The sequence below is a fragment of the Papio anubis genome, chromosome 5 (genome assembly GCF_008728515.1).
Source record: "Papio anubis isolate 15944 chromosome 5, Panubis1.0, whole genome shotgun sequence".
NCBI lineage: Eukaryota > Metazoa > Chordata > Mammalia > Primates > Cercopithecidae > Papio > Papio anubis.
Window position 1 is genome coordinate 156135178 of NC_044980.1, and position 27886 is coordinate 156163063.

The 27886-nt window shown below is 36.7% G+C and overlaps 1 protein-coding gene across 6 annotated transcripts in view; it reads left to right on the top strand.

The window, feature by feature from the left end:
- HMMR (hyaluronan mediated motility receptor) overlaps nucleotides 1-27256 on the top strand; it is a 32923-nt gene extending 5667 nt beyond the window's left edge. For 3 of the 6 annotated variants that reach the window (XM_017960108.3, XM_031666584.1, XM_031666587.1), the window contains 15 exons: nucleotides 1545-1592; nucleotides 3745-3933; nucleotides 5245-5331; nucleotides 5423-5523; nucleotides 7230-7304; nucleotides 7431-7609; nucleotides 8104-8252; nucleotides 9514-9728; nucleotides 12703-12819; nucleotides 17035-17181; nucleotides 17356-17568; nucleotides 17662-17761; nucleotides 18464-18640; nucleotides 25696-25858; nucleotides 26429-27256. In XM_017960108.3, the coding sequence (XP_017815597.3) occupies nucleotides 3817-3933; nucleotides 5245-5331; nucleotides 5423-5523; nucleotides 7230-7304; nucleotides 7431-7609; nucleotides 8104-8252; nucleotides 9514-9728; nucleotides 12703-12819; nucleotides 17035-17181; nucleotides 17356-17568; nucleotides 17662-17761; nucleotides 18464-18640; nucleotides 25696-25858; nucleotides 26429-26448 (1860 nt within the window). In that variant the 5' untranslated portion in view covers nucleotides 1545-1592; nucleotides 3745-3816 and the 3' untranslated portion in view covers nucleotides 26449-27256. The remainder of the gene's footprint in view (nucleotides 1-1544; nucleotides 1593-3744; nucleotides 3934-5244; nucleotides 5332-5422; nucleotides 5524-7229; nucleotides 7305-7430; nucleotides 7610-8103; nucleotides 8253-9513; nucleotides 9729-12702; nucleotides 12820-17034; nucleotides 17182-17355; nucleotides 17569-17661; nucleotides 17762-18463; nucleotides 18641-25695; nucleotides 25859-26428) is intronic. The other 3 variants (XM_017960109.3, XM_031666585.1, XM_031666586.1) reach the window with 3 other exon arrangements.
- Nucleotides 27257-27886: the final 630 nt, after the last annotated feature.

Here is a 27886-nt window from a genome sequence, read left to right on the forward strand (position 1 = left end):
GCTGAGGCAGGAGAATTGCTTGAACCTAGGGAGGCAGAGGTTGCAGTGAGCCTAGATCCTGCCACTGCACTCCTACCTGGGCAGCAGAGTGAGACCTATCTCAAAAAAAAAAAATAAAGTTAAAAATTTGTACAAATTACTAGGTTTTTTGATGTGAAAAATATTCAGAGTTGGGAAAAGTTAGGCTTAGGTTCTTCATTCATTTGGCAGTTGCCTAAGCCTCATATTCTGTAATATAGAGCTGTGTTGTTCAGCATGGAAGCATAGCCACATGTGTCTGTTGAGCAATTGAAATGTGGCTAGTGCTATTAAATAACTAAATTTTTAATATTATTTAATTTTAATTAATATATATTTAAAGATATACTCAATTTTGTTAGTGGAACACTTTTAAATATTTTTGGAACAACTTGAGTATGTGAATTTACTTTCTCCTCTCTGTGTTTTATGAAACTAAACATACATAAATGTTTCTGATGAAAATTTAGCATTGAATTGAAATGTGCTGTAAGTGTAGAATACAAAGAAAATTTTAAAGACTTAGTACAAAAATATAAAACATCTCATTGATAATTTTATACTAGCACCATGCTGAAGTAATATATTTGATATATTGGCTTAAGTAAAATATATTAAGATTTTTACTTTTTAAACACACTACTAGAAAAATTTAAATGCATACATGGTTTGCATTATTTTTATTGGGCAGGACTATTATAGACACTCTTCTTAGAAATTGATGTAAGTGGTTTGACTTAAATTTCTTGAAGAAACTGTCCTGAAATTTTGTAATTTATAAAGCCCCTTAGAAAACTAAATTACATACAAGTTTGTATGGAGCCCCAAAATAATAGTCCCTCCCCATAAAAAATTTCATGGAGTGTGAAATTAATAAACATGACACTGATGTCACTCCCACCTCCTGCCCCACTTAGAAACATCTAAAACAGATTTCATTCAAGATGTTGATCCCTTTCTTCCATTTTTAGATGGAAAAGATAGTCTTTTTCTAGCCATTGTGTCAGAAAGTCTGTTGGATATAAAAAGATACAGTGTGAAAATTGTATGTCTTATTTAGAATAAAGCCAATGAGAAAATTAGAATCAGAGCTTATGCTATTTCAGTTTGTATTTCTTTGCATCTGTATATTTTCCTCTTTGGGTATCAAAGTTTAAGTTGATTTCTCTTTGTAAGATTCTTTCTGAGATAGCATAATGAAATATTCAAGATGTATTGCTGTTTAACATTAGAGGGAGGCAGTCAGTAGCTTTATTCATAAAGTTCCACCTGTTCTTTTCACTGGGCTGATTAGGAAAATCCTGATTTTTTGGGTTGAAAACTTTTAAACCTAAAATATCTTGAGATTTTTAGAATCTTTTAGTTATCAGATGAGTGACCCACACAATTTTTAACAGACTCAGTGTAATGTTTGAAATAGAAACTGTTTGGATCCCTTAATCTTTTCTGGTAACTAAGAAACAAATTTGGCTGTGATATTTGTGACATCTAAATTTGCTTATAAGTTTTCTTTGGCTTTTAAACAGAAGGAATCTCAAAAGAACGATAAAGATTTGAAGATATTAGAGAAAGAGGTAAGCAGTGCTTTCAACTTATTGAAAAGTACATATGATAGAAACAGTTACATAGATTTAAGAGATAAGGATTCTGTTGCAGTGTGAGGAGTCCTGCAGTGAGGGAAACATGCCATTCAGAACAGTGTGTATGGGAAAACAGTTCTTACAATATTTCACAGATCTATCCAGGCTATGTTAATGTGGTATGCTGGCAACGCCAAGATTCAAGATAGCCCACTTAATGAAAAACTGATAACTGAAAATCATTATGTCAGTTGATTACAATTAGATATGTGGATCAGATATTTATATCTATCCATCGTTCACACTCTTCCTGTATGCTGACTTATGTTAAGACAACATAGCTAGAGGATTTCTTAGTGAGCATGCAATCCCAGCTGGTCAGACTGTGATGAAGGTAGGCTAACTCCATGCATTGCTCTGCACAATAGGTATAGGCCTTCCTCATGGGTGAAATAACACAGAGCTATGCTGTTCAATGTGGTAGCTACTCACCACATGTGACTGTCTAAATTAAATAAGATAAAATTAAGAACTCAATTCGGCCGGGCGCAGTGGCTCAAGCCTGTAATCCCAGCACTTTGGGAGGCCGAGACGGGCGGATCACGAGGTCAGGAGATCAAGACCATCCTGGCTAACACGGTGAAACCCCGTCTCTACTAAAAAATACAAAAATCTAGCCAGGCGAGGTGGTGGGCGCCTGTAGTCCCAGCTGCTCGGGAGGCTGAGTCAGGAGAATGGCGTGAACCCAGGAGGCGGGATCTGGCCACTGCACTCCAGCCTGGGCGACAGAGCAAGACTCCGTCTCAAAAAAAAAAGAACTCAATTCCTCAGTTGCACTAATCACATTTCAAGTGCTCAATAGCCACATGTGATTAGCAGCTACCATACTGGACAGGGCGTTTCCACCATGACAGAAATTTCTATTGAACAGTACTGACCTAAAGAACCCATTTACTTTCCTAGCAATGCTAAGCAGCTCACTGTGAACTTTGCTTCTCTGCCGTCTTTTTTTTGTTTCCGTTGCTAACCAACTCTTTTTCTCATGGATATATTCTTTCGATATATTAAAATCTTTCATTTGATTACAGTCGAATGTTGGCTTTTGACCAAGAGTATGTCAGAGTAACTGTAGATGTCTGCTCAGTTGCTCTGATTGTTTTGTATGTATTCTAATCATGTTAGCTATCATTTTATTGAGGATACATGTAGGGGTTGATATTTAATCACTGAGGAATAATCACTGAGTCTCAATCAGATAGCTGGTGAGTGAGTGGTAGAGCCAGGAAGTAATAATTTATATCAGTGACTTCATTCGGTGTAGAATTTTAGGGTGGCAGATTTCCCCCCATGACATTAAAAATATCATTTCATTTCGTAGTCTTTTGGCTTCCACATTTTCTGTGGACAAATATTGGTCTGGGGGGGTTTTGTTGTTTTGTTTTGTTTTTTAAATCTGGTAATAGCAGCAAGAATGATGGCTTGCCAATGCCTAGTACATTCTCCTCAGAAGCCCAGCTCTGCCTTCTTGAAATAAAAAACATTTAGTATTTTAAGCTAATTTGAATTTGTGTAATTGAAGCTACAGAAAATAACTATTATAGGTGGAAATGCCTTAAACGTGAATAAATAGCAGCCGGGCACAGTGGCTCATGCCTCTAATCCCAGCACTTTGGGAGGTTGACGCAGGTGGATCACGAGGTCAGGAGATCAAGGCCATCCTGGCTAACACAGTAAAACCCCGTCTCTACTAAAAATCCAAAAAATTAGCCGGGCGTGGTGGGGGGCGCCTGTAGTCCCAGCTACTCGGGAGGCTGAGGCAGGAAAATTGCTTGAACCCAGGAGGCGGAGCTTGCAGTGAGCCGAGATGCTGCCACCGCACTCCAGCCTGGGCAACAGAGCAAGATTCCATCTCAAAAAAAAAAAAAGTGAATAAATAGCTTAATTGTACTTGGAATTTATGGCAACTAAAGTTCTTCTGTTCTTAAAATGCATTAAGACTTTTAAGATGTATCATAGGTAAATATGATTATTCAGATAGCTAGTAACATTAGAATATCTACAAGCATAATGTCAAAATCAGAGATTTTTCCAGAAACTTTCGGGGTGATTATTCGTAATCATTTATTATCACCTTGTTTTTGTCCAGATTCGTGTTCTTCTACAGGAACGTGGTGCCCAGGACAGGCGGATCCAGGATCTGGAAACTGAGTTGGAAAAGATGGAAGCAAGGCTGAATGCTGCACTCAGGGAAAAAACGTCTCTCTCTGCAAATAATGCTACACTGGAGAAACAACTTCTTGAATTGACCAGGACTAATGAACTACTAAAATCTAAGGTATCTGAGCCTCATGATAACATTTACAGTTGAATAAATATAAACATGTTTTTTCGGGCCGGGCGCAGTGGCTTACGGCTGTAATCCCAGCATTTTGGGAGGCCAAGGCGGGTGGATCACCTGAGGTTGGGAGCTCAAGATCACCCTGACCAACGTGGAGAAACCCCGTCTCTACTAAAAATACAAAAATTAGCGAGGCACATTGGCGGGCACCTGTAACCTCAGCTACTCTGGAGGCTGAGGCAGAAGAATCGCTTGAACCCAGGAGGTGGAGATTACAGTGAGCTGAGATGGCGCCATTGCACTCCAGCCTAGGCAAGAGAGTGAGACTCCGTCTCAAAAAAACAAAACAAAACAAAGTATACCAGGCAATTCAGATTTATTTTGTTAAGCAAACATGTTTCAAGAAATCCTTTCTCAGGGACTTGCTTTAGAATCTTGCAATGCACTTTCCAGCACACAGAGGTAAGTGACCACCCAAACAACCTTTCAAAACTAAACCAGCAGGCCAGGCATAGTGGCTCACACCTGTAATCCCAGCACTTTGAGAAGCTGAGACGGATGGATCACTTGAGGTCAGGAGTTCGAGACTAGCCTAGCCTAACATGGCGAAACCCCATCTTTACTAAAAATACAAAAATTAGCCAGGTATGGTGGCACACACCTGTAATTCCAGCTACTCAGGAGGCTGAGGCATGAGAATCGCTTGAACCCGGGAAGTGGAAGTTGCAGTGAGCAACGCGGCACTCCAGCCTGGGTGACAGAGTAAGACTCTGTCTCATAAAAATAAAATCAAAACAAACCAGCAAGTCATATTAAGGAAAAGAAGGATAAGAACAGTAGACCGGTGCAGTGGCTCATGCCTGTATTTCCAGCATTTTGGAAGGCTGAGGGCTGGAGAATTGCTTGAGGCCAGGAATTTGAGACCAGCCTGGGCAAAATATCAAGACCCCATCTCTATAAACAACTTGAAAAAGTAGCTAGGCATGGTGGTGGTGCACACCAGTAATCCCAGCTACTCAGGAAGATGAGGCAGGAGGATTGAGTCCAGGAGTTTGAGATTATAGTGAGCTATGATCATGCCACGCCACTCTAGCCTGGACAGCGAAGCGAGACTTGATCTCTTAAAAACAAAAGAAAAAAAAAATCAATCAGTAATTATGGTGTAGGTCAAAGACTGTTCTCTCTACCAAAGCATATTACAGTCAAAAACATAACCCCAGTGATAGGTAGAAAAATCAATACTTGTGTATTTTAAATATATCTTAGCAGAAAATATTTCTGAATTTTTTATGTGTTTGTTGTACTTAGTTTTCTGAAAATGGTAACCAGAAGAATTTGAGAATTCTAAGCTTGGAGTTGATGAAACTTAGAAACAAAAGAGAAACAAAGATGAGGGTGAGTGCTGCCTTTGGCAGGTTTGCTGTGTCTGGATCTGGGGATCAGTACAATTTTCTCATTTCCTAAAACACGTATCTTTGTTGTGTAGGGTATGATGGCTAAGCAAGAAGGCATGGAGATGAAGCTGCAGGTCACCCAAAGAAGTCTCGAAGAGTCTCAGGGGAAAATAGCCCAACTGGAGGGAAAACTGTAAGTGACTGAATGTGAAGAGAACTTGTTAAGTGGAAGCAATTCTTGATTTGACTCTCTTCACAAATTATTGTTTACTGAGACTTCAGACTTCTCTTAGTACTTATCTCATTGCCTCCCTCCAGTTGCCCTATTTCTTTTTTTAAATGAGAATGAGCCCTAATCATTCTCAAACATGTGCTAGAAAGTTGTATGAGTGCATTACTTTTGTACATCTTCTGTATTAATGATGAGGAAAGGTTTCATGATCTTATGAAAGTGGTCATTAGATTGAAATGGAAAAACACTGGTATAGGAAGTTGTGATTTATGCACAATCATAGGCTTTGATTTTGAGCTTTAATTTACATATAATAAAATGTGTGGATAGTAAGTGTTCAGTTTGGTGACTTTAGCAGTTGTATACACCTATGTAACCATTACCAAACAAGATAGAGAACATTTTCATCCCTTCAGAAAGTTCTTTCACACCCCTTCTTGTCTCCCTGCTACTGCCTGTGCCATGTCCCCATCCCCACAACTAGTTTCTCACTTACATCATCATAAATTAGCTTTGCCTTTTTTTATTTATTATCATTATTATTGTTATTATTATTATTTTAGAGATGGGGCATTGCTGTGTTACTCAGGCTGGTCTGAAACTCCTGGACTTAAGTGATACCACCCTGACCTTCCAGAGTGCTGGAATTAGAGACATGGCTGCTATACCTGTCCAGTTTTGCCTTTTTTTAGGACATGCAAGAGAGAAAGAGCATGTGTGTGTGTGTGGCTTCTTTTGTTTGATGTAATTTTTCAAGATTCATCCAATCTGTTCTGTGTACTATAATTTTTCCTATTTTATTTCTGAGTAGTGGTTCACCCTATGAATATACCTCCATCTCTTTACTCTCCTTTTGATCATTATTTGGGCTGTTGCCAGTTTCTGCCATTGAAAAGACTGCTGTGAACATGTTTTATGTTTTTTTATGGACATGTTTTTATTTCTCAGATAAATTTCTAGGAGTAGAATTCTTGGGTAATAGGGTAGTGTATATATAATGTTTTTTAAAACTCAAAAGTGGTTTTGCCATTTTTATACACCCCCTGGCAATGTATGACAGTTTCAGTTGTTACAGATTCTCACCAACATTTAATGTTGTCTGTTTGATTTTAGCCTTTCTACTAGGTAGGAAGTGGTATCTCCTTTGTGATTTTAATTTGTTGCTATGAATGTTGACCATATTTTTATGTGCTTATTGACCATTTTATGTGCATATCACCTTTTGCAAAGTGTCTGTTGAAGTCTTTTGTCCATTTCTTGCATTGGACGGTTTGGTGGAGGTAAACAGATAAGTAATTGAATACCAGGTAGTCTGGGACAAAAGCTTCATGGCACACAAAATGCTATTTAGTATGTTGGGTGGGTGGGGAAACCAGCAAGACCACAAAAAAAAAATTATTTCTAACACTTGGGATACTGTAATGATGGTTCTTGTCATTACAGGTTTTTTGTCAGTGTATATTCAGAAAACTTTATCACTTAAATAAAAATTTTAGTCTTGTATTTGGATATAAATTCTGAATTTGAGAAATCACATAAAATAATTGTTAAGAGTTAGGACTCTGGAGTCAGCCTGCCTGATACAGCAGTATCTGGTACATAAGCATTATGTATGATTATTAAGTAATGAAACTAGAATGTATTAACATATGCAATTTTTGTTTTAGTGTTTCAATAGAGAAAGAAAAGATTGATGAAAAATCTGAAACAGAAAAACTCTTAGAATACATCGAAGAAATTAGGTAATATGAGCAGTAGCTTTAAATTGAACCTTATTTTTTTAATAATGAATCATTTTTATCATTTTTCTGTTATTTTTCCCTGTGCCTAAATAGATGTGCTTTTTAAGACAATTTGTTTTAATGCAGTTGTGCTTCAGATCAAGTGGAAAAATACAAGCTAGATGTTGCCCAGTTAGAAGAAAATTTGAAAGAGAAGAATGATGAAATGTTAAGCCTTAAGCAGTCTCTTGAGGAGAATATTGTTATATTATCTAAACAAGTAGACGATCTAAATGCAAAATGTCAGCTGCTTGAAAAAGAAAAAGGTATTACAGTGTTTTATAGTTACTTTCTTTAGATAAGTGTTACATACAACATTTAGGAAAAATACTGCTATGCTAAAACAACCTTTTAAATATAATTAGCTGTACTAACATTTTAAATATAATTAGCTATATAGCTGTACAACAGCAAAAACCTGTACTGCATTTTAGAATATTTTACTCTTATAATGTTTGTTTTCTGTTTGTTTCAATACAGCATATTACCTGTCTTGATTGAAATATATACAGTCGTATAATTCTTGACTTTTCCACTAGGTGGCTATTTAAAAATCAGTAGATACACAGAACAAGATTTGTGGGTTTTATTATGTAGCACATAATATATATTATATGTAATGATACAAAGTTCACAGTTGTGTTTTTTCCTTTGGAAATACCATGCTAAAAGCAGTATAAAGGAATATTATGGGAGTCCAATTTCTCAGTGTTAATGTTCTTATCTAATTCCAGTATTTTTCATGTTTTGCACTTTCTAGAAGACCATATCAACAGGAATAGAGAACACAATGAAAATCTAAATGCTGAGATGCAAAACTTAAAACAGAAGCTTATTCTTGAACAACAGGAATGTGAAAAGCTTCAACAAAAACAACTGCAAGTTGATTCACTTCTGCAGCAAGAGAAAGTAATTTACTACCATATTTTTTTAAACCGTTTATTTTGTGTCATACATTTCCCTATGTCTCTGAACGCCTTTACACTGTGTATATTCTTTGATCTAAGAGTTCTGTATCTTTAGAGTCTTATCCTGAGGACATAATCATGGATATGCTGAGGATTTAGCTACATATTTTCACTACATGTTCACCACAGGGTTATGAATAATGTGGGAAAATGGCAACAGATACAGCAAAACAGGGAAATAATTTTTTAAAAAATTTTCTGGTTCATGCTTATGTGATTTAGGCTATGTAAACATTTACACTTACTTTGTAAAAGAGTGTCTAATTACGGAAGAAACAAAGCAATTTTTAAAATCCAGATTATTTATAGAACATTTTACATATCAGTGAGAAGAAAGAAAGTCCACTAAAAAATTATGAGCATAGGATAGAAAAAGAGAAGGCGAAGTTCTGATGGCCTGTAAATGTAGAAAGATGCTCCACCTTAGTAGTAACCAAGGAAGTAGAAATAATATTTTTTTCACTTACAAAATTGGCACAAATTAAAACATTTGATAATATAAAATATTGGTGAAAGTTAAGCCAACAGGTTCTTACATGCACTGATGTGAAATATTATAGTGTTAGACAACCTACAACAGCTAAAGGAATTGAGGAATATATACTGACCTGGAAAGATATCAACAACAGAGTATATATCATTTATATCCCTCCCCAAATGTGTATGTATATATAAGTATATAGAAAAATACCAGAAGGCATATATATTCCAAACTCGTAGCTATCTCTGCAATGGGAAAACTAAAATTAGGGGAGGAAGTCATCAAAGATAATATTAACATCATTTGTAATATTAGAATTATTTCACAATGATGATTTATTTGTTTATTGTATAGCTTAAAAAATAATTTTATATAATATGGAAATCACCACATACTTTTTATATAATATGTGAAACATTATATTAATATCAAAGCCAGTTGGAAAGCAGATATATATATAAAAAAAATATAATTTTAGTTTAAGAAGTTTCTGCATGTGCGTTGCATAGGAAAAAGCCTAAGATGATATTTGCTGCAATGTTAACAAGGTATAGGAAATAATCTATGAAAACAAATATGCTATTTCTATATTGTTTTAAGTTTCCTTGAATCTCTTGCATTTAGGTTTCATCCTTCTTTATCTGTACTTTTTTTTTTGTCTTCTAGTACAACCTCACAATGGCATTCCAATTTATTTTGGTGATTTTCTGTTTGGATATAGGAATTATCCGCTAGTCTTCATCAGAAGCTCTGTTCTTTTCAAGAGGAAGTGGTTAAAGAGAAGAATCTCTTTGAGGAAGAATTAAAGCAAGCACTGGATGAGCTTGACAAATTACAGCAAAAGGAGGAACAAGCTGAAAGGCTGGTCAAGCAATTGGAAGAGGAAGCAAAATCTAGAGCTGAAGAATTAAAACTCCTAGAAGGAAAGCTGAAAGGGTTTGTATTAATAGGATCTCATGTTTATGTATGACTACAGATGCCACAAATTATTTTGAGTACTTTTTTTTAGTATTCTCATATCAATCATGTGAGCGTGTGAGGTTGGAATTGTTTTACAATTAAGTAGTAATTATTATTTTACAATTAAGTAGTAGACACAGAATGTGTACACCAAATGTACATGCAAACAAGTAAGACAGCCCCCTTTTTTAAGTTAAAAGTTAAACGTATTGCCCCCTTTTTTTTTTAAGTCCAAAGAGAGTTTTAATAAACAAATGACAAAAGTTTTGCACTTCTTTACTGCTCTGATAATTTCTGAAATTTATTGGACATCAGCATTAGAATAATAATGGACTTGGGGCTGCAATTCCTGTACTTTGGGATGCCAAGGTGGGAGGATTGCTTGAGCTCAGGAGTTTGAGACCAGCCTGTGCAATACAGTGAGACTTCATCTCTACTAAAAATTAAAAAAAAAAAAAAACTAGCTGGGCATATTGGCGTGTGCCTGTAGTCCCAGCTACTTAGAAAGTTGTGGGAGGAGAGTCACTTGAGCCCAGGAGATCAAGGCTGCAGTGAGCCGTGATCATGTCACTGCACTCCAGTCTGAGCAACAGAGTGAGACTCTGTCTCAAAAAAAAAAAATGAACTTGGGGAAAAAAATAAAGAATCCCTCCCATTAATAAATAGCATTCCCATTTTTTGTCTATGTATTTACATAGTATAAGTTACACCTTTAATTATATTTTTCAGGGAGCACAAATACTTCAGAAATGCAAAGCAGGCTGGCACAATGGCACATGCCTAAAGTCCCAGCTACTCAGGAGACTGAGATGGGAGGATCTTTAGATCAGAAGTTTGAGGCTGTAGTGCTCAATGCTTGTGCCTGTTAATAGCCATGGCACTCTTACCTGGGCAACATAGCAAGATGCCCTCTGAATCAATAACTGATAAAAAGCAAATGAGAAAAAATAATTAGAACTAGGAAACATTCAAAAATAAGAAATATATTATTTACAGTAGAAAGACTTTGAAATCTCAGCCAGACACGGTGGCTCACACCTGTAATCCTACCACTTTGGAAGGCTGAGGCAGGCAGATCACAAGGTCAGGAGTTTGAGGCCAGCCTGGCCAATACGGTGAAACCCTGTCTCTACTAAAAATACAAAATAAATTAGCCCTGTGTGGTGGTGCATGCCTGTAATCCCAGCTACTCAGGAGGCTGAGGCAGGAGAATTGCTTGAATCCAGGAGGCAAAGGTTGTGGTGAGCTGACATTGCACCACTGCACTCCAGCCTAGGCGACAGGGGGAGACTCTGTCTCAAAAAAAAAAAAAAAGACTGAAATCTCACTTTTTTCCCTAATTCTAGTTCCTTATAATTTAGTTCCTTATAATTTTCTTAAAACACATTATGTTTCCTTCTCCCGCGCACTTATTTATTTCATTTTGTTTTGTCCATAGTATTTGCTAATTTTTTATTTATTAAGAGAAACTATTCCTTAGCCTACATAGTCTTATTTCATAGTTCAGGAACACAGGTCAGTGACAAACTAGTACATTTAAGTTACAAAGTCTGGTTTGATTCTTGAGTTCAAATTTCAAATATTATTTAAATCCTCGGGATCTCATCATTAAAACACTTTTTGGCAAAGGACTATGGGCTAGATAGGAGTTTGTGTTATTGTAATATATCTCACACCTGTGTATCTGTCTCGGTAGAAACTTTTGTTATTAATCTTTTCTGTTTTCTTGTGATTAGTAATGAGAATGAACAGCAAGGTTTTTCATATCCCTGCTTTTGGGGAAACAATACAAATTGTTATTAGGGGTGTTCTATATTACAGCCAATCTCAGGGAACAGGAATCTTGGGAAAATAAGATTATGTCATTTTCAGAGAGGAAAGTTGAGATAATTATTTATTCTAACCCAAAAAACTGTGGTCCAATGGTCAAGAGATAATGATTTTTATTACTAATTTTGTTAGTTAGCTAGTTGATTCTGAGCAAGACAATCTTAGTTTCTTTCATTTTCTACTTCATTTTCTACTCATAAAAGAATTTTATGAGATGATCTCTTTCTAGCCTGGAAATTCCAAGCTTAAGAGAAAAACCAACTAAGAATTGAAAATAATTCTTCTAGGGGACAGGGAAGAAAATATTATACACTCTTTAGTAATATTCGATTGCTGTTGCTGTGGTGTGTATATTTTTGAAATCCCACACTTGTTACAGAATGAATTTGATCAGCTGTTTTTCTTATCTCACTGTCCAACTTAGTCTATAAGTACACAATGCTTATTTACAATTTTTAGTTCTATATGTTTTTTAAAAGATGTTTCATAAGCTCATATGCATATCTAAAAATTTTATCACCACTTTGGAAATATGTTATTTCCAAAATATCTCTGAGATTTAATAGCATGTGCTTATAAAGATGACTTAAAACCCATTCTGTCTATGCAAAATAATCCATTAAAGAAGTTATTGAATCTTTCAGTAATAGTGTGTTATGTGGGTTATTCATATAATCAGAATAAATCTACAGAGTCTTATAACTGTTTCTGTAATTTAAAATGAAGTGTCTTTAATTGTTCATAGTCTTTCTCAAGTATCTAAATGGAGAGAATGGAACTTCATTCAATCCAGATGTTTTTTAACTGCTAATCTTTTGCAGTCTTTAGTCCTGGCTAATATCTTAAGATTTTGTTTTATAGTCTTTTATATTCTACTACCTTCTTCCCCCAAATTTTTAAAGTAAAAAAGCAGGAAAGATAAGTTGAAGCTAGTAGAAAAATACATTAAAAACATGTCTTTCGAGGTAAGTCATAAATTAGGATCTGAGCTATTTAGCAGGTAATGCAATGGTGAAGATATGAGCTATATGATTCACAGTTTCAAAGGTAAATACCATTTTCTTTCTTAGGGTAATAATTGTAGGTGGCATTTTATCTTTTAATTATTTCTTTTTCTTAGGAAGGAGGCTGAACTGGAGAAAAGTAGTGCTGCTCATAACCAGGCCACCCTGCTTTTGCAGGAAAAGTATAACAGTACAGTGCAAAGCCTTGAAGATGTTACTGCTCAATTTGAAAGGTATTTTTCTTTTGAGCCTGCACTCTTAAATGTAACATAAGCAGAAAGGGACGTTTACCCAGGGAAATCTGTGAACTGTGAACAAAGCAATCACACAAAGGATGATTCGTATTAGTTTAAATTCCATAATCACCAACCATAAGTGGGCATTTAGCATTATCTGGTAATCTTATTATATTTATATAATTCCCCTTTATAATTTATAGAAATTCCCCTTTCTCACTATCCACTTCAACTTTTATGCACTGAGCCAGGTGCGGTGGCACATGCCTGTAGTCCTAGCCACTCCATACGCTGAGGTGGGAGGATCAAGTCATACACTTAGAAGCATTTGGTGTTTCTGCCTTACTCTCTTGATGTTATCATTTTCATAAAGAAATCAGAAATTTTTATTTCCTCATTAGACCTATAAAGAGACCCACATTTGTACTCATCCTATCTTCCCACTTATTACAGATGAAATGTCCTAGTCTTTTCATCTTCAGTGACCTCATTCTATCATTTTTTTCTCTCATAATTTGAAACCTTTTTACTGGATTTTTTCCAATCAATATTAAAACATGATAATATACATCGATCTTTAAAATATATTAATTAGCTGGATTACTGGCTCATACCAGTAATCCCCGTGCTTTGGGAAGCCAAGGCAGGAAGATTGCTTGAGGCCAGGAGTTTGAGACCAGCCTGGGCAATAGAGTAAGACCTTGTTTCTACAAAAAAATACTAAGAATTAGCCAGGCATTGTGGCACATGCTACTTGGGAGACTGAGGGCGGGAGGATCACCTGAGCCCAGGAGTTCCAGGCTACACTGAGCTAAGATCACACCAGCCTGGGTGACAGAGCAAGTCTGTCTCAAAACAAACAAAAAATAAATAAAATACACAAATTGTTTTAAAAACTCCTCTGACTTTAACTTCCTTTTGCAGCTGTCTAACACCACCAGTCATTCCCTTCTTAACCCAAAATTCTACTCCTTTTCAGTCCTTGTCCTTCTCCTTTTCCTTCTCTTGACAGAGAAGATTGTCTCTATATCCACTTCCTCACCTCTCGTGCCTTCTACTTATTTTCTCCTTAAATAAAAAGTTTATTTTGGGTGGAACTACAAATTACAAAGGCCAATATAATGAATACTTATATATTAATGTTAACATTTTTATTTATCACTTTTACTTTAGCTCATTTTGGCAGAGAGGTTCCTTTCTTTTATTTAGTAAATGCAAAAGAATGCATAACATGTACATAAACTATAGAGCTTGAAGATAAAGCTGACATGCATGAACCTATGAAAGACAACCAGTAAGCCAAAAGATTTTCAACAACGTAGTATCCATGTATAAGTTCCTCTACCATCCCATTTTCATGCCTTCCCTGAACAGATAACACTGTCCCAAAGTCTACATTATTTCCTTGTTTTTTCTCCCCTGTGTATTAAAATTTTATGACACATATATCCATACAAATAATGCATTATGTAATTTTCCTTCTCCCTGAACTTTACCAAAAAATGTCATCATGGTATATACTGTTTCCTGGGACTTATTTTTCCATTCTGCATTATTTTCCATTTTCCATTCTGCATTTCAGGATTGAATCATGTTGTCTGAGGCTATGGTTTGTTGATAGTCACTGCTATGAGTATTTTATTGTATGAATATACCACAACTTATTTATTCATTCTTTGTACTTTGGGTTGTTTCCCATTTGTTTAGTTATTATTAGTTATTTAGTGACTATAAGTATGCATGTCGGTAAGAATTTCTCTAAGGCCGGGCGCGGTGGCTCAAGCCTGTAATCCCAGCACTTTGGGAGGCCGAGACGGGCGGATCACGAGGTCAGGAGATCGAGACCATCCTTGCTAACCCGGTGAAACCCCGTCTCTACTAAAAAATACAAAAAAACTAGCAGGGCGAGCTGGCGGGCGCCTGTAGTCCCAGCTGCTCGGGAGGCTGAGGCAGGAGAATGGCATGAACCCGGGAGGCGGAGCTTGCAGTGAGCTGAGATCCGGCCACTGCACTCCAGCCTGGGCGACAGAGCAAGACTCCGTCTCAAAAAAAAAAAAAAAAAAAAAGAATTTCTCTAAAGCCAAAGGTATATGAATGTTCAACTCTAAAACTTAATACCAAATCATTTTCCAATGTGGGAGTAAGAATCTACACTCCCACTAGTGTTATATAAGTTTCCATTTATCTTCTTTGCCAAAGCTTATTAGACTTCTTAAATTTTGCCAGTGTACTTAGTGTAAAATGGCTTCTTATTGTGGATAATTCATCTTTCCTTTTCCATAAAAGGCTTGTTTATGACTTTTGTTTATTTGTCTATAGGGTTATCATCTTTTCCTCACTGATTTGTAGAGATTTTCTTTATCAGCCATATGGGTTACAGGTATCTTCGGCCAGTTTAGCTTATTTTTATTTTCTTTTCGGTTTCTTCTGATGAGTGGAAATCTCGATTTCAATATGGTTAAAATATTTATCTGTGTGTGGGCACTTTGGCTTCTCATTTAAGACCTTCTTTCTATCCCAAGGTGTAAAGGTATTCAACTAGTTTTCTTCTAAAAGTTTTAAAATTTCATTTTCCATTTTTCCACCTAGAACTGATTTCTATCTGTGTAGCAATACAGAGATCAAATTCATTTTTTGTTTTCCCTGTGGACAACCAATTGCCTAGTTTAATTGTACCTTAAATTCATTAAACTGTACCTTGTTTCCCCAGTGATCTGTTCCCACATGTGATACCTTATGACAGATAGATAAATAATTTATATGTGTATATGTTTTATTTATAATTTTTATTGTATCAGAACATATAAATTGTATAAATATATATATAAATTATACATATATATTTATTGCTAATATCAATCCTGTAAAGGAATTTCCCTTCTCGTTAGTTTGAAGAATAGTGCTTCAGGAGGTTTTTATCTATTCTGTTATTTCACTCACCATCCATATACTCATAGTATTAAAATTTATTTCATCAAACCAGACCTTTCTTTACGGCTCCATATTCACATATCCAGTTACCCACTTGACATCAAGCAGACATCATACTGTCTTTTTATATTATCCAAATTTAATAACCTATCCAAACCAACTCTTGATCTTTCCATTGCTTTCTATCCCTAGTCTCTCATTGTTTTTTATTATAATCAGTGACATCATCTTCCCAGCTTTTCATTCTATAAATCTTAGAGTCATCCTTCATTCTCTCTTCCTTACCCCCAATATTCAGTCTATCTCTTGAATTTTTCTACTCTGCTTCCAAAAGAGATCTTGTGTCTTTCCATTGCTAGCTCCTTAGTCTGAGCCTCCTTTATCACTCACCTGAGCTGATAAATAATTGTTTTATTTATAGAAGGATCAAATAATTGATCCTTCAGTTTTCCATTCTTTCCCCTGCCCTAATCCATCCTCCTCATAGCTCTAGAGTGAGCTACACATTTAATTAAACACCTTTTTATTTTATTTATTTATTTGTTTGTTTGTTTGTTTATTTATTTATTTTGAGATGGAGTTTCGCTCTTGTTGCCCAGGCTAGAGTGCAATGGCACTATCTCAGCTCACTGCAGCCTCCACCTCACGAGTTCAGGTGATTCTCCTGCCTCAGCCTCCCGAGTAGCTGAGATTACAGGTGTCCGCCACCACGCTCGGCTAATTTTTTGTGTTTTTATTAGTGAGGAGGTTTCACCATGTTGGTCATGCTGGTCTCGAACTCCTGACCTCAGGTGATCTACTCATCTCAGCCTCCCAGAGTGCTGGGATTACAGGCATGAGCCACCATGCCTGGCCTACTTGGACACCTTTAATGGTTCCTGTCTATCCCCCAGGTAAGCCCACTGTGCCCTGCTCTGATGACCCTCATGCCACCAGCTTCTGCTCCAGCCTTTCTTACTCATTAGGCTCTAGTCTCACTTCTTATTTTTTGATTGTGAGTAATTTTCATGTTTGGTAGTTGATTTTTTTTCCATCTCTTGTATGCATACTTCCTGCACCTAGTAGGCACTTGATTTTTTTTTCTTTGAATACACAGCAGATGCCATGTAAACTCATTAGTACTTAGCTCAGAACACTGAATTCTTACCTGTGTTAAATGCATGAATACATTAAAAACGTTTTAGTTTTACCTAAAAGTATATAAAATGTAAACTGATCAGTTATGATTGTCATATGTAATAGTTAGAAAACTACTTTGACTTTTTTTTTCTTTTTAATAAGCTATAAAGCATTAACAGCCAGTGAGATAGAAGATCTTAAGCTGGAGAACTCATCATTACAGGAAACAGTGGCCAAGGCTGGAAAAAGTGCAGAGGATGTTCAGCATCAGATACTGGCAACTGAGAGCTCAAATCAAGAATATGCACGGTATATACAGCTAAAAATGGCCTTAGAACCATTAACACAATTTAATGTTGAAAGCCAGCTGGTAACTGTCCCTTGGCTTGCTTTTGGCCATCTTACATTGCAAATTAAGAATTTACTCAGTTAAAAAATGACGCTTCTTGAAGAGTTCCTTGGGTTTTTTTTTTTTTTTTAAAGGGAAAAATTAATGAAAATGGCTATAAAATGTTTAGTGAACTCTTCTCTCTCAAACCAAAGGATGCTTCTAGATCTGCAGACCAAGTCAGCATTAAAAGAAACAGAAATTAAAGAAATCACAGTTTCTTTTCTTCAAAAAATAACTGATTTGCAGAACCAACTCAAGCAACAAGAGGAAGACTTTAGAAAACAGCTGGAAGATGAAGAAGGAAGGTATTCTGTGATTAGAGCCTGAGTGCCTTATAACTCAGTTATGATGTTATTTTTTAGATAACTATGTTTTTCTTAATTTAATTTTCCATGCAGAAAAGCTGGAAAAGAAAATACAACAGCAGAATTAACTGAAGAAATTAACAAGTGGCGTCTCCTCTATGAAGAACTATATAATAAAACAAAACCTTTTCAGGTTTGTCAGTTAGGAGTAAACTTACTTGTGTTTATTTTAGGAATTCACTTTGTTCCCTATTATATAGTGAGGACAGTGACTTGGGTTTTCTGCAAGATCATTTTGCTGTGCACTTACAGTGCCAATTTAGCTCACTATTAAAGGTTTATTGTTAAATTACTATGCATAACTTTTTCCCACATTTTTGAAGTATAATTAACAAATTTAATTGACATAATTTTTTCAATGGACCCTTTGTGGTTTAAAAAAAAACTGTAATGAGGAACTTAAAAGTTTGGCTCAGAGGGCTTGCCTGGTATGAGCTTTTGATAATTAACCAATTTTAATTTGTGATATGACTTACCTTATTGCAAATATTCATTGTTTCTCAATACACTGATCTTTTAAAAGAAAAAAGAATAAATGCTGATTTTGGAACTTAGATAGAAGTACAGTATTGGTTATAATGTGGTGATGTAACTGATACAGATAAAACTGGCCAGCTGGCTTTTTTACCTTGTTTGTTTTCCTCTGTTTTAATGATCTTTAAAATGAAAAATACAAAGTTTAAAAGAGTTTTGTAGAGAATCTATAGAGAGCCCTGAGAATATGTAAACATACCCTGTTTTTATTTGTGTTTTTAATTTTCTTTAGTGTTTATGGTTTACATGAAACTAGTATGATCAAACTGTTTTAAGTCTTTATTTAAAAAATCTTTTTCAGCTACAACTAGATGCTTTTGAGGCAGAAAAACAGGCATTGTTGAATGAACATGGTGCAGCTCAGGAACAGCTAAATAAAATAAGAGATTCATATGCTAAATTACTGGGTCATCAGAATTTGAAACAAAAAATCAAGCATGTTGTGAAGTTGAAAGATGAAAATAGCCAACTCAAATCGGTTTGTAAAGTGACATTTCATTTTATTAAAGATATTGGAGGGAGTGGGGATTATTCTAATTATAATACTTAAATAAAATGAAAATCTTTGGTATCAGGAAAAAAAAAAGTTTATAGAGGAAAATTGGGCTGCGATTTAGTGGATTTATTTTAGAGTGTTGACCAGATGGGCCTTCAATGTTCTAAAGTTTTCTAGCTACCTTCTTAATATATTGAAAATTACTAGAGTAATTGGATGAATGCATTAAGCTTTACATATCTATTTCCATTTGCAAAATTGCAAACTCCTTGATGTAAAACTGTAAAGAGAAGCAGTGTTCAAAAATAGTTGGGCATTTAAATTTTTTAACATATGTATCGAGATATAATTGACATCCCATACAATCTACCCATTGAAAGTGGACAATTCAGTGTTTTTTAGTATACATATACAGATATGTGCAACCATCACCATAGTCAATTTTAGGACATTTTCCTCACCTCAAAACAAAACCCTGTTTTCCTTTTCCTAACACTCTCCTATCTCCTCACCCCACCCTTCAGCCCTAAGCAACCACTAATCTACTTTCTGTCTCTGTTGATTTCCCTATTACAGACCTGACATATTCATGGATTCAAATAATATGTGGCCTTTTGTTACTGGCTTCTTTCAGTCAATTAGCATAGTATTTTCAAGATTCATTTGTGTTGTAGCATGGAGAGTACTTTTTTTTTTTATAGCCTAATAATTCATTATGTGGTTAAACCACATTTTATTTATTCATTTGTAAGTTGATAAACAATTGTTTGCACATTTTGGCTGTTACAAATAATAGCCATAAACATTCATATACAAGTTTTTATATGGACATTTGTTTTTATTTCCCTGGGAAATAATGGGAGGGAAGTTGCCAGATCATTTGATAACTCTACGTTTAATCATTTCAGGAAGTATCAGACTATATTCTGATGAGATCGGGTACGTTCCGGGTGGTATGGCCATAGAAAGGTCAGACTGTATTCAAAAATGGCTCATACCAGTCTATATTCTACAGGCAGTATATGAGGGTCCCAATTTCTCCACATAGTTACCAACATTTGTTATTATCTGACTTCTTTATCTTAGCCATTGTATTTGGTATAAAGTGGTATCCCATTGTGGCTTAACTTGAACTTTCTTAATTGGTAGTAATGTTGGTCATCTTTTCATGTGCTTACTGGCCATTTGTATATCTTCATAAAAGAAATGTCTGTTCAGACTCTGCTCATTATTAAATTGGATTACTTGTCTTTTTATTATTGTGAGAATTCTTCATCTATTCTGGACACAAGTCTCTTACGTATTATTTGCAAATTTATTCTCCCATTCTGTGCATTGTCTTTTCACTTTCTTGATGTTGTCCTTTGACCCAAAAAACTTTTATGAAGTCCAGTGTGTCTATTTTTTTGTTTGTTTGTTCCTTGGTATCTATCTCCTCTGGCAAATTCAAGGTCAGGAAGATTTACCCCTGTGTTTTCTTCTAACAGATCTATGGTTTTAACTCTTACATTTAGATTATTGATTGATTTTGAGTTAATTTTTGTATGTGGTGTGAGGTAAGGGTCCAGCTTCAGTCTTTAGCATGTGGACATGCAATAGTCCCCACACTATTTTTTAAAGAGAATATTCTTGCCTCCAGTTAATGGAGTTAACATCCAATTAAAAAATCATTTAGACTGTACATGTATGGGTTTATTTCTAGACTCTCACCTGTCTTCCATTGATCTATACACCTATGTGCCACCACACTGTCTTGATTACTGTTGTTTTGTAGTAAGTTTTGAAATCAGGAAGCGTGAGTCCTCTTTGTAGTTTTCAATATGGTTTTGTCTATTCTGGACCTCTTGCAATTCTATAGTGATTTTGGAATCGGTTTTTCTTTTTCTTTTTTTTTTTTTTTTTTGAGACGGCATTTCACTCTGTCACTCAGGCTGGAGTACAGTGGCGCGATCTCAGCTCACCGCCAGCTCTGCCTCCCAAGTTCACGCCATTCTCCTGCCTCAGCCTCCCGAGTAGCTGGGGCTAGAGGTGCCCACCACCACGCCCAGCTAATTTTTTGTGGTTTTAGTAGAGACAGGGTTTCACTGTGTTAGCCAGGATGGTGATCCGCCCACCTCGGCCTCCCAAAGTGCTGGGATTACAGGCGTGAGCCACTGTGCCAGCCTGGAATCAGTTTTTCTACAAAGAAACCAGCTGGGATTCTGATGGGAACTGCATTGAATCTATAGATCAGTTTGGGACATATTATTATCTTTACTAGGTTAAGTCTTCTAATATATGAATATGGGATATTTTTCCAAGTATTTAGATATCATTTAATTTCTTTCAACAATGTTTTGTAGTTTTCAAAGTATAAGTTTTCCACTTCTTTTGTTAAATCTATTACTATTTTATTCTTTTTGATGCTATTGTAAAAGAAATTGTTAATTTCATTTTTGGATTGTTCATTGCAAGTGTATAGAAATACAATTGATTGGCCGGGTGCGGTGGCTCAAGCCTGTAATCCCAGCACTTTGGGAGGCCGAGACGGGCAGATCACGAGGTCAGGAGATCGAGACCATCCTGGCGAACACGGTGAAACCCCGTCTCTACTAAAAATACAAAAAACTAGCTGGGCAAGATGGCGGGTGCCTGTAGTCCCAGCTACTCAGGAGGCTGAGGCAGGAGAATGGCCTACACCCAGGAGGCGAAGCTTGCAGTGAGCTGAGATCCGGCCACTGCACTCCAGCCTGGGCGACAGAGAGAGACTCCATCTCAAAAAAAAAAGAAATACAATTGATTTTAATATATTTATCTTGTATCCTGCACACTTGCTAAACTCATTTTAGTTCTAATAGTTTTTTAGTGGATTCCTTAGGATGTTCTTATGGAAGATCATGTCTTTTGCAAATAGAGATGGTTTTACTTATTTTCCAATCTGGATGCCTTTTATTTCTTTTTCTTGTTTAATATCTCTGGCTAAAACCTGTAGTATAATACAATGTTGAATTTAGAAATAATGAAAATGGATGGACAGACTTTCTTTGTTCCTGATCTAGGGGAAAAGCATTCAGTCTTTCTCCATGATATATGATGTTAGCTATACGATGTATGTAGAGTGACATTATTAGATGTTGATTTGTCAGCCAGGCGCAGTGGCTTACGCCTGTAATCCCAGCAATATGGGAGGCCAAGGCAGGTGGATCACCTGAGGTCAGGAGTTTGAGACAAGCCTGGCCAATATGGTGAAACCTCGTCTCTACTAAAAATACAAAAATTAGCTAGGTGTGGTGGCGGGCACCTGTAATCCCAGCTACTTTGGTAGGAGAATCTCTTGAACTCAGAAGACAGAGGTTGCTGTGAACCGAGATGGAGCCATTGAGCCTGGGAGACAACAGCGAAACTCCGTCTCAAAAAAACAAAGATGTTGATTTGTCACAGATGCTCTTTATCAAGTTGAGGAAGTTCCCTTCTGTTTCCTAGTTTGTTGAGCATTTTTATATGAAAGGGTGATAAATTCTATCAAGTGCTTCTTCTATTTCTATTGAGATTATCACATAATTTGTTTTTTATTCTGTTGATATATTTTATTGATTTTTAGATGTTAATCTAACCTTCTGAGATAAATCCCACTTGGTTATGGCATATAATTATTTTTATATGTTGCTGAGGGGGTTTTTTGTCCGTATTCCTAGGAGATACTGGTCTGTGGGTTTTCTTTGTTTTGTTTTTGTTTTTTTAATGTCTGTCTCATTTTGGTATCAGGGTAACGGTGACATCATAAAATGAATTGAGAAATGTTCCTTCTTTTCTATGTGGAATGGTTTTTGAATAATTGGTGTTAATTCTTCATTGAATATGTGGTAGAATTTATTGGTGAAGCCATCTGGACCTGGGCTTTTCTTGTGAATATTTTTTGATTACTAATTCAATATCGTTACTTGATACAGGCTTATTCAGATTATCTCTTTCTTCTTGAGTCGGTTTTCTTCTTGAGTAGTTTATGTCTTTCTATAAATGTGTCTAATTTGTTGGTATATAATTGTTCATAGTATTCCTTTATAATATCTTTTATTTCAGTAAAGTCAGTAGTAATGGCTCCTCTTTATTTCTGATTCTAGTAATTTGAGTCTTTTTTTATTTAAGTTTCTTTCTTTTTAAAAATTTTTAGTAGAGAAATAACTTTATTTTTGTTTGGTTGGTTTTTGGGGTTTTTTTTGAGACAGGATCTCACTCTGTCACCAGGCTGGAGTGCAGTGATGCAATCACAGATCACTGCAGCCTCGACCTCCCTGGACTCAGGTGATCCTCCCACCTCAGCCTCCCAAGTAGCTGGGACTACAGGTGTGCACCACCACACCTGGCTAATTTTTCTACTTTTTGTAGAGACAGAGTTTTGCCATGTGGCCCAGGCTGGTCTGGAACTCCTGGGCTCAAGCAATCTACCTGCTTTGGCCTCTCAGAGTGCTGGGATTATAGGCTTGAGCCACTGCACCTGGCCAAGAACTTTTCTTTTTTATGATTTCATCTTTTGTTTTAGATGTGAGGGTACATATGCAGATTTGTTACATAGGTGCATTGCATGATACTGAGGTTTAGGGTATGACTGGTCCCATCACCCAGGTAGTAAGGATGGTGCTCAGTAGGCAGTTTTTCAGCCCGTGTTTAATGGCTGAAAAATCCAACATCCAATTACTGTCAAAGACATTTTTTCTCCTTTTGTCCAAATGTATAGGTTATACTTTTCTGTTTACTGGCATGCCTTATAATTTTTCACTGGAGAGTAAATTTTTAGATCATATGTTGTAGCATTTCTGGGTACAGCTCCCCCTCCTTTTGGGGCTTTTTGTTTGCTTATTTGCTTAATGAGCGGCTCAATGATTTCAGTGAAGCCTATCCTACTACTTCCCCAGACCCCAACAGTGTTGTGCCTCTGATGTTGCTGTGCAGGGAGGTACAGTTTTAGGTACATCCACAATTACCCTGGGATGACACTTGCTTTGGTAGGGTTGCCTTCCTTTCTTTCTGTGAACATAGTAGGCTATAAGTCCAGTAGATGCTGGCTCCTTGCTTTATTATTTTCAACAGTACCCTAGGGCATAAATTGCTCTATCAACTAATCCAATCAAATTCTGGCCCCTCTGTAGGGATTGCGTCTGAGAGCAGTGCTGGATATTTATTGACTACAGAAGGGCTTGTCCCAGCTGTCTTATTCCCTAGTTTTCTCCTACAAACTAACTAGTCTGCTGTTGAGCCTATATCTTAAATCTCCTCCCAATTCTCTATCACTATAACCACCACTGTTCTTTCATGGTCCCCAACCTTTTTGGCACCAGGGACCATTTTTGTGGAAGGCAATTTTTACACAGACCAGATCACCCAGCTCGTGATTGGTTGGTGTGGATGGTTTTGCGATTAAACTGTTCCACCTCAGATCATCAGGCATTAGATTCTCATAAGGAGCATGCAACCTAGATCCCTCACACGTGCAGTTCACACTAGGGTTCACACTCTTATGAGAATCTAATGCTGAAGCTGATCTGACAGGAGGAGGAGCTCGGGGGTAATGCTTATGCTTCCTGGCTCACCATTCACCTCCTGCTCTACAGCCTGATTCCTAAGAGGTCATGGATGGGTATCGATCTGTAGCCCAGAGGTTGGGGACCCCTGCTTTAGAGCACCATTAGGCTTCAGCTTCTCCAAGCTCTGTTGCAGGTGAAGTCAGTTCCTTTGAAAAGAAATGAGGACTACCTGTTTTATGGCCTACTTGTCTTTTCCGCCCACCTTTCCCCCTCCCCTGACAATATCTCTGAGCCAGAACTAGAATTGAAATTGGGGACAATGGCAGTTTTCTCTCTGAGAGACATCTCTGCCCTAGGAGCTGAGTTTTCAGTGGACTTGTGGGGAAGAGATGAGGAATCGCCCCAGGCCCTCTTGACTCACCTCTCCTGGTGTAGAACCATCCCGTCATGAGCCAGAGAAAGGGTGATCAGGGGCTCAGCAGTTTCAACACGCTGTGCCCAAGGTGAGCCCCTGTTCCATGAATGGGGCTGAGTGGAGGAAGGGATCCCCCACCTCACAACTGCATTTGTCCAAGATATAACCACAGCCACAGGGAGCTGGGGACAAGATGAGAAACTCTGATGTCCTGGTCCTCCTGGGAGGGAAGCTTCTGACTCAGAGGTGGGGGAAAAGAGGGCCCTGTGCTTTTGACTGTAGCCATCTGGCATGGACTTTGCCTTGCTAAGCTGGGAGTGGGAAGAGGGGAAGGAGTTTTGGCTTCAATACTGCAGACTTTCATCTTTCTCACAAAATTTTTGCAGATTTTCTTCAATAGACGTTTCTTCATTTGCTGTTTTTCCCTTAGGTCAATTTTCAGAGGCTTTAACTGGTTAACATCTTATGACTTTTAGTTTCACTAGGGAGCAGGTCAGCAGAACTTTCATGCTGTCATGCCAGAAGTCCATCTCAGCAGTTACTTTTGAGTTGATCTTTTATCAGAAAAATAGCCTTGTCGCTGTAGAGGGGCAAGGAGATTTAAGACTGTATCTCGGCCGGGCGCGGTGGCTCAAGCCTGTAATCCCAGCACTTTGGGAGGCCGAGACGGGCGGATCATGAGGTCAGGAGATCGAGACCATCCTGGCTAACATGGTGAAACCCCGTCTCTATTAAGAAATACAAAAAACTAGCCGGGCGAGGTGGCGGGCGCCTGTAGTTCCAGCTACTCGGGAGGCTGAGGCCGGAGAATGGCGTGAACCCGGGAGGCGGAGCTTGCAGTGAGCTGAGATCCGGCCACTGCACTCCAGCCCGGGCGACAGAGCGAGACTCCGTCTCAAAAAAAAAAAAAAACAAAAAAAAGACTGTATCTCCTTTGTCACAGCTGTTTCAAGTCATTTTGTAATTCAGTCTTAAAGCCTCTGTCTAGCAGTGATTGTTGCCGTTGGGTGTGATAGTGCATAAACAACTCTGGAATTTGCCCACAACATTGGTAACACATTTCACTGACATAATCTTTAATAATTGTTTATTACCTTTTTTTTTTTTTTTTTTTTACCTAGGAAGTATCAAAACTCCGCTGTCAGCTTGCTAAAAAAAAACAAAGTGAGACAAAACTTCAAGAGGAATTGAATAAAGTCCTAGGTATCAAACACTTTGATCCTTCAAAGGCTTTTCATCATGAAAGTAAAGAAAATTTTGCCCTGAAAACCCCATTAAAAGAAGGTAAGACATGAATAAATATATAAAAGTGTCCTCTTCCTTTGGATTTGCTTTCACAGCATTTAGCAAGTCATCCATCTTATGAACTGTGAAAATTTGTTGACACCTTCTGATAAAAGCAATTCTTACTGAGATTGTTGTGTACAAATGACTGTTTTTTCCCTCCTTCTACACTTTCTTTTCTGTATACCTGGATTCTGCCTGTTCTTCAAGGCTGGGTCAAATTATATCTTCCTTGAAGCTTTGCCTGACTATTTTGCCCCTGTCCACACTCCCCAATTTTACTCTCTCTATAATACCCTTAGCATTTTAACCTAAATGTCTCTTAGGTCCTTAATCATTTTCTAATTTCTAGTTTTGGAGAAGTAATTTCTTATTTCTTGACTGTGAATGTTTGTCTTTCACAATAAATTAAAATTGGTTGAAATGATAAAGACTTGTAAATAAAATTATCTTGCAGAATATATTGCTTCATCTGCCTAGAGAAGATACAAGGCCTATTTTTAGTTTATAACGATGGATAAATTTGTTTTAATCTAGATTACTAATACTTCTTTTCCATAATTCTTCTAGGCAGTACAAACTGTTACTGAGCTCCTATGGAGTGACAAGAATCATGGAAGTAAACATCTGAAAAACCTGTTGAAGATTATTTCATTTGTATTGTTGTTATTGATGTTGTTATTATGTTTGACATGGTATTTTATAATGTTGTATTTAATTTTAGCTGCCAATCCTTAAATATGTGAAAGGAACATTTTTTACCAAAGTGTCTTTTGAGATTTTATTTTTTCTTGTAAATGCCTCCTACCTAATGCTCACCTTTATCACCTCATTCTGAACCCTCTCACTGGCTTTCCAGCTTACAATGCATCTCATCAACTTAATATTCCTTTAAAAGTCAGTATCATATTATTATTCTCCTGTTCTGAAACCTTACTTTCAAGAGTCTAATCCCCAGATTTTTCAGCTTGATCCTGGAGGTCTTTTCTAGTCTGAGCTTCTTTAGCTAGGCTAAAACACCTTGGTTTATTCTTGCCTCTACTTCAATTCTGATAATGCTCACCTATTATCCTTCCACTTGTCCAGTTGAAATAAGAAATTTAAGAACGAGCCTAACTTCATAGGAACCTCTCCATTTTTAATCAGTTGTTTAATAATTTACAGGTTCTTAGGCTCCATCCTATTTGTATGAAATTATAATCTGTGATTTGGCCTTAAGCCTGCATTTTTAACAAACTCTTCAGTTAATTCTTAAATACACTGAAAATCTGAGAAACTCTGCATGTAACTATTCCTTTAGAGTTTGTCATATACTGCTTGTCATCTACATGTCTACTGAGCATTTGATTAATATTTGTGTAATATGAAATAAAATTACACAGTGAGTCATTTAACCAATTAATTTTTCAACTTGTATTTTATGAAGTTACATTAATGCTTCTATATAAGATGTATTTATTATCTCTACCCTATCCACACCACCTTGTCCCCAGAATCACAAAAGATACTGTTTAGAAAGTGGTAAATCTCTCTCTAAAATGTCTGTTTTGCACATTGGTATAATATTAATAAGCTACCTTTTTAATAATATGTCCTCATTGATCGACCAACAGGGACTATCAGTCAGAATTGCTTTTCATAATTATTTTATTAGATCTTAATACATGGTTGAATTTTAAAATGCAATTTTTTTAAATTAAATTCAGAAGAAATGTAGGAATTGAAAAATTGTCCAATAAAATGGTTTAATGGGCTGCGCACAGTGGCTCACGCCTGTAATCCCAACACTTTGGGAGGCTAAGGCGGGAGGAATTCAAGATCAGCCTGGGCAACATAGTGATCCCTCATCTCTAAAAAATATATAAATAAATACTAAAATGCTTCAGGACTTCTACTTTTAGCCAAGATGGGGTAACAAGATGAACACCCAGGTGCACTGCCCAAAGTTCTGCCCACTGGGAGGATTTCCCTTCACCACTGTCCTTCAGGGATGTCCCAGAGAAGGGCTGGCATACTGTAGCTATCCAA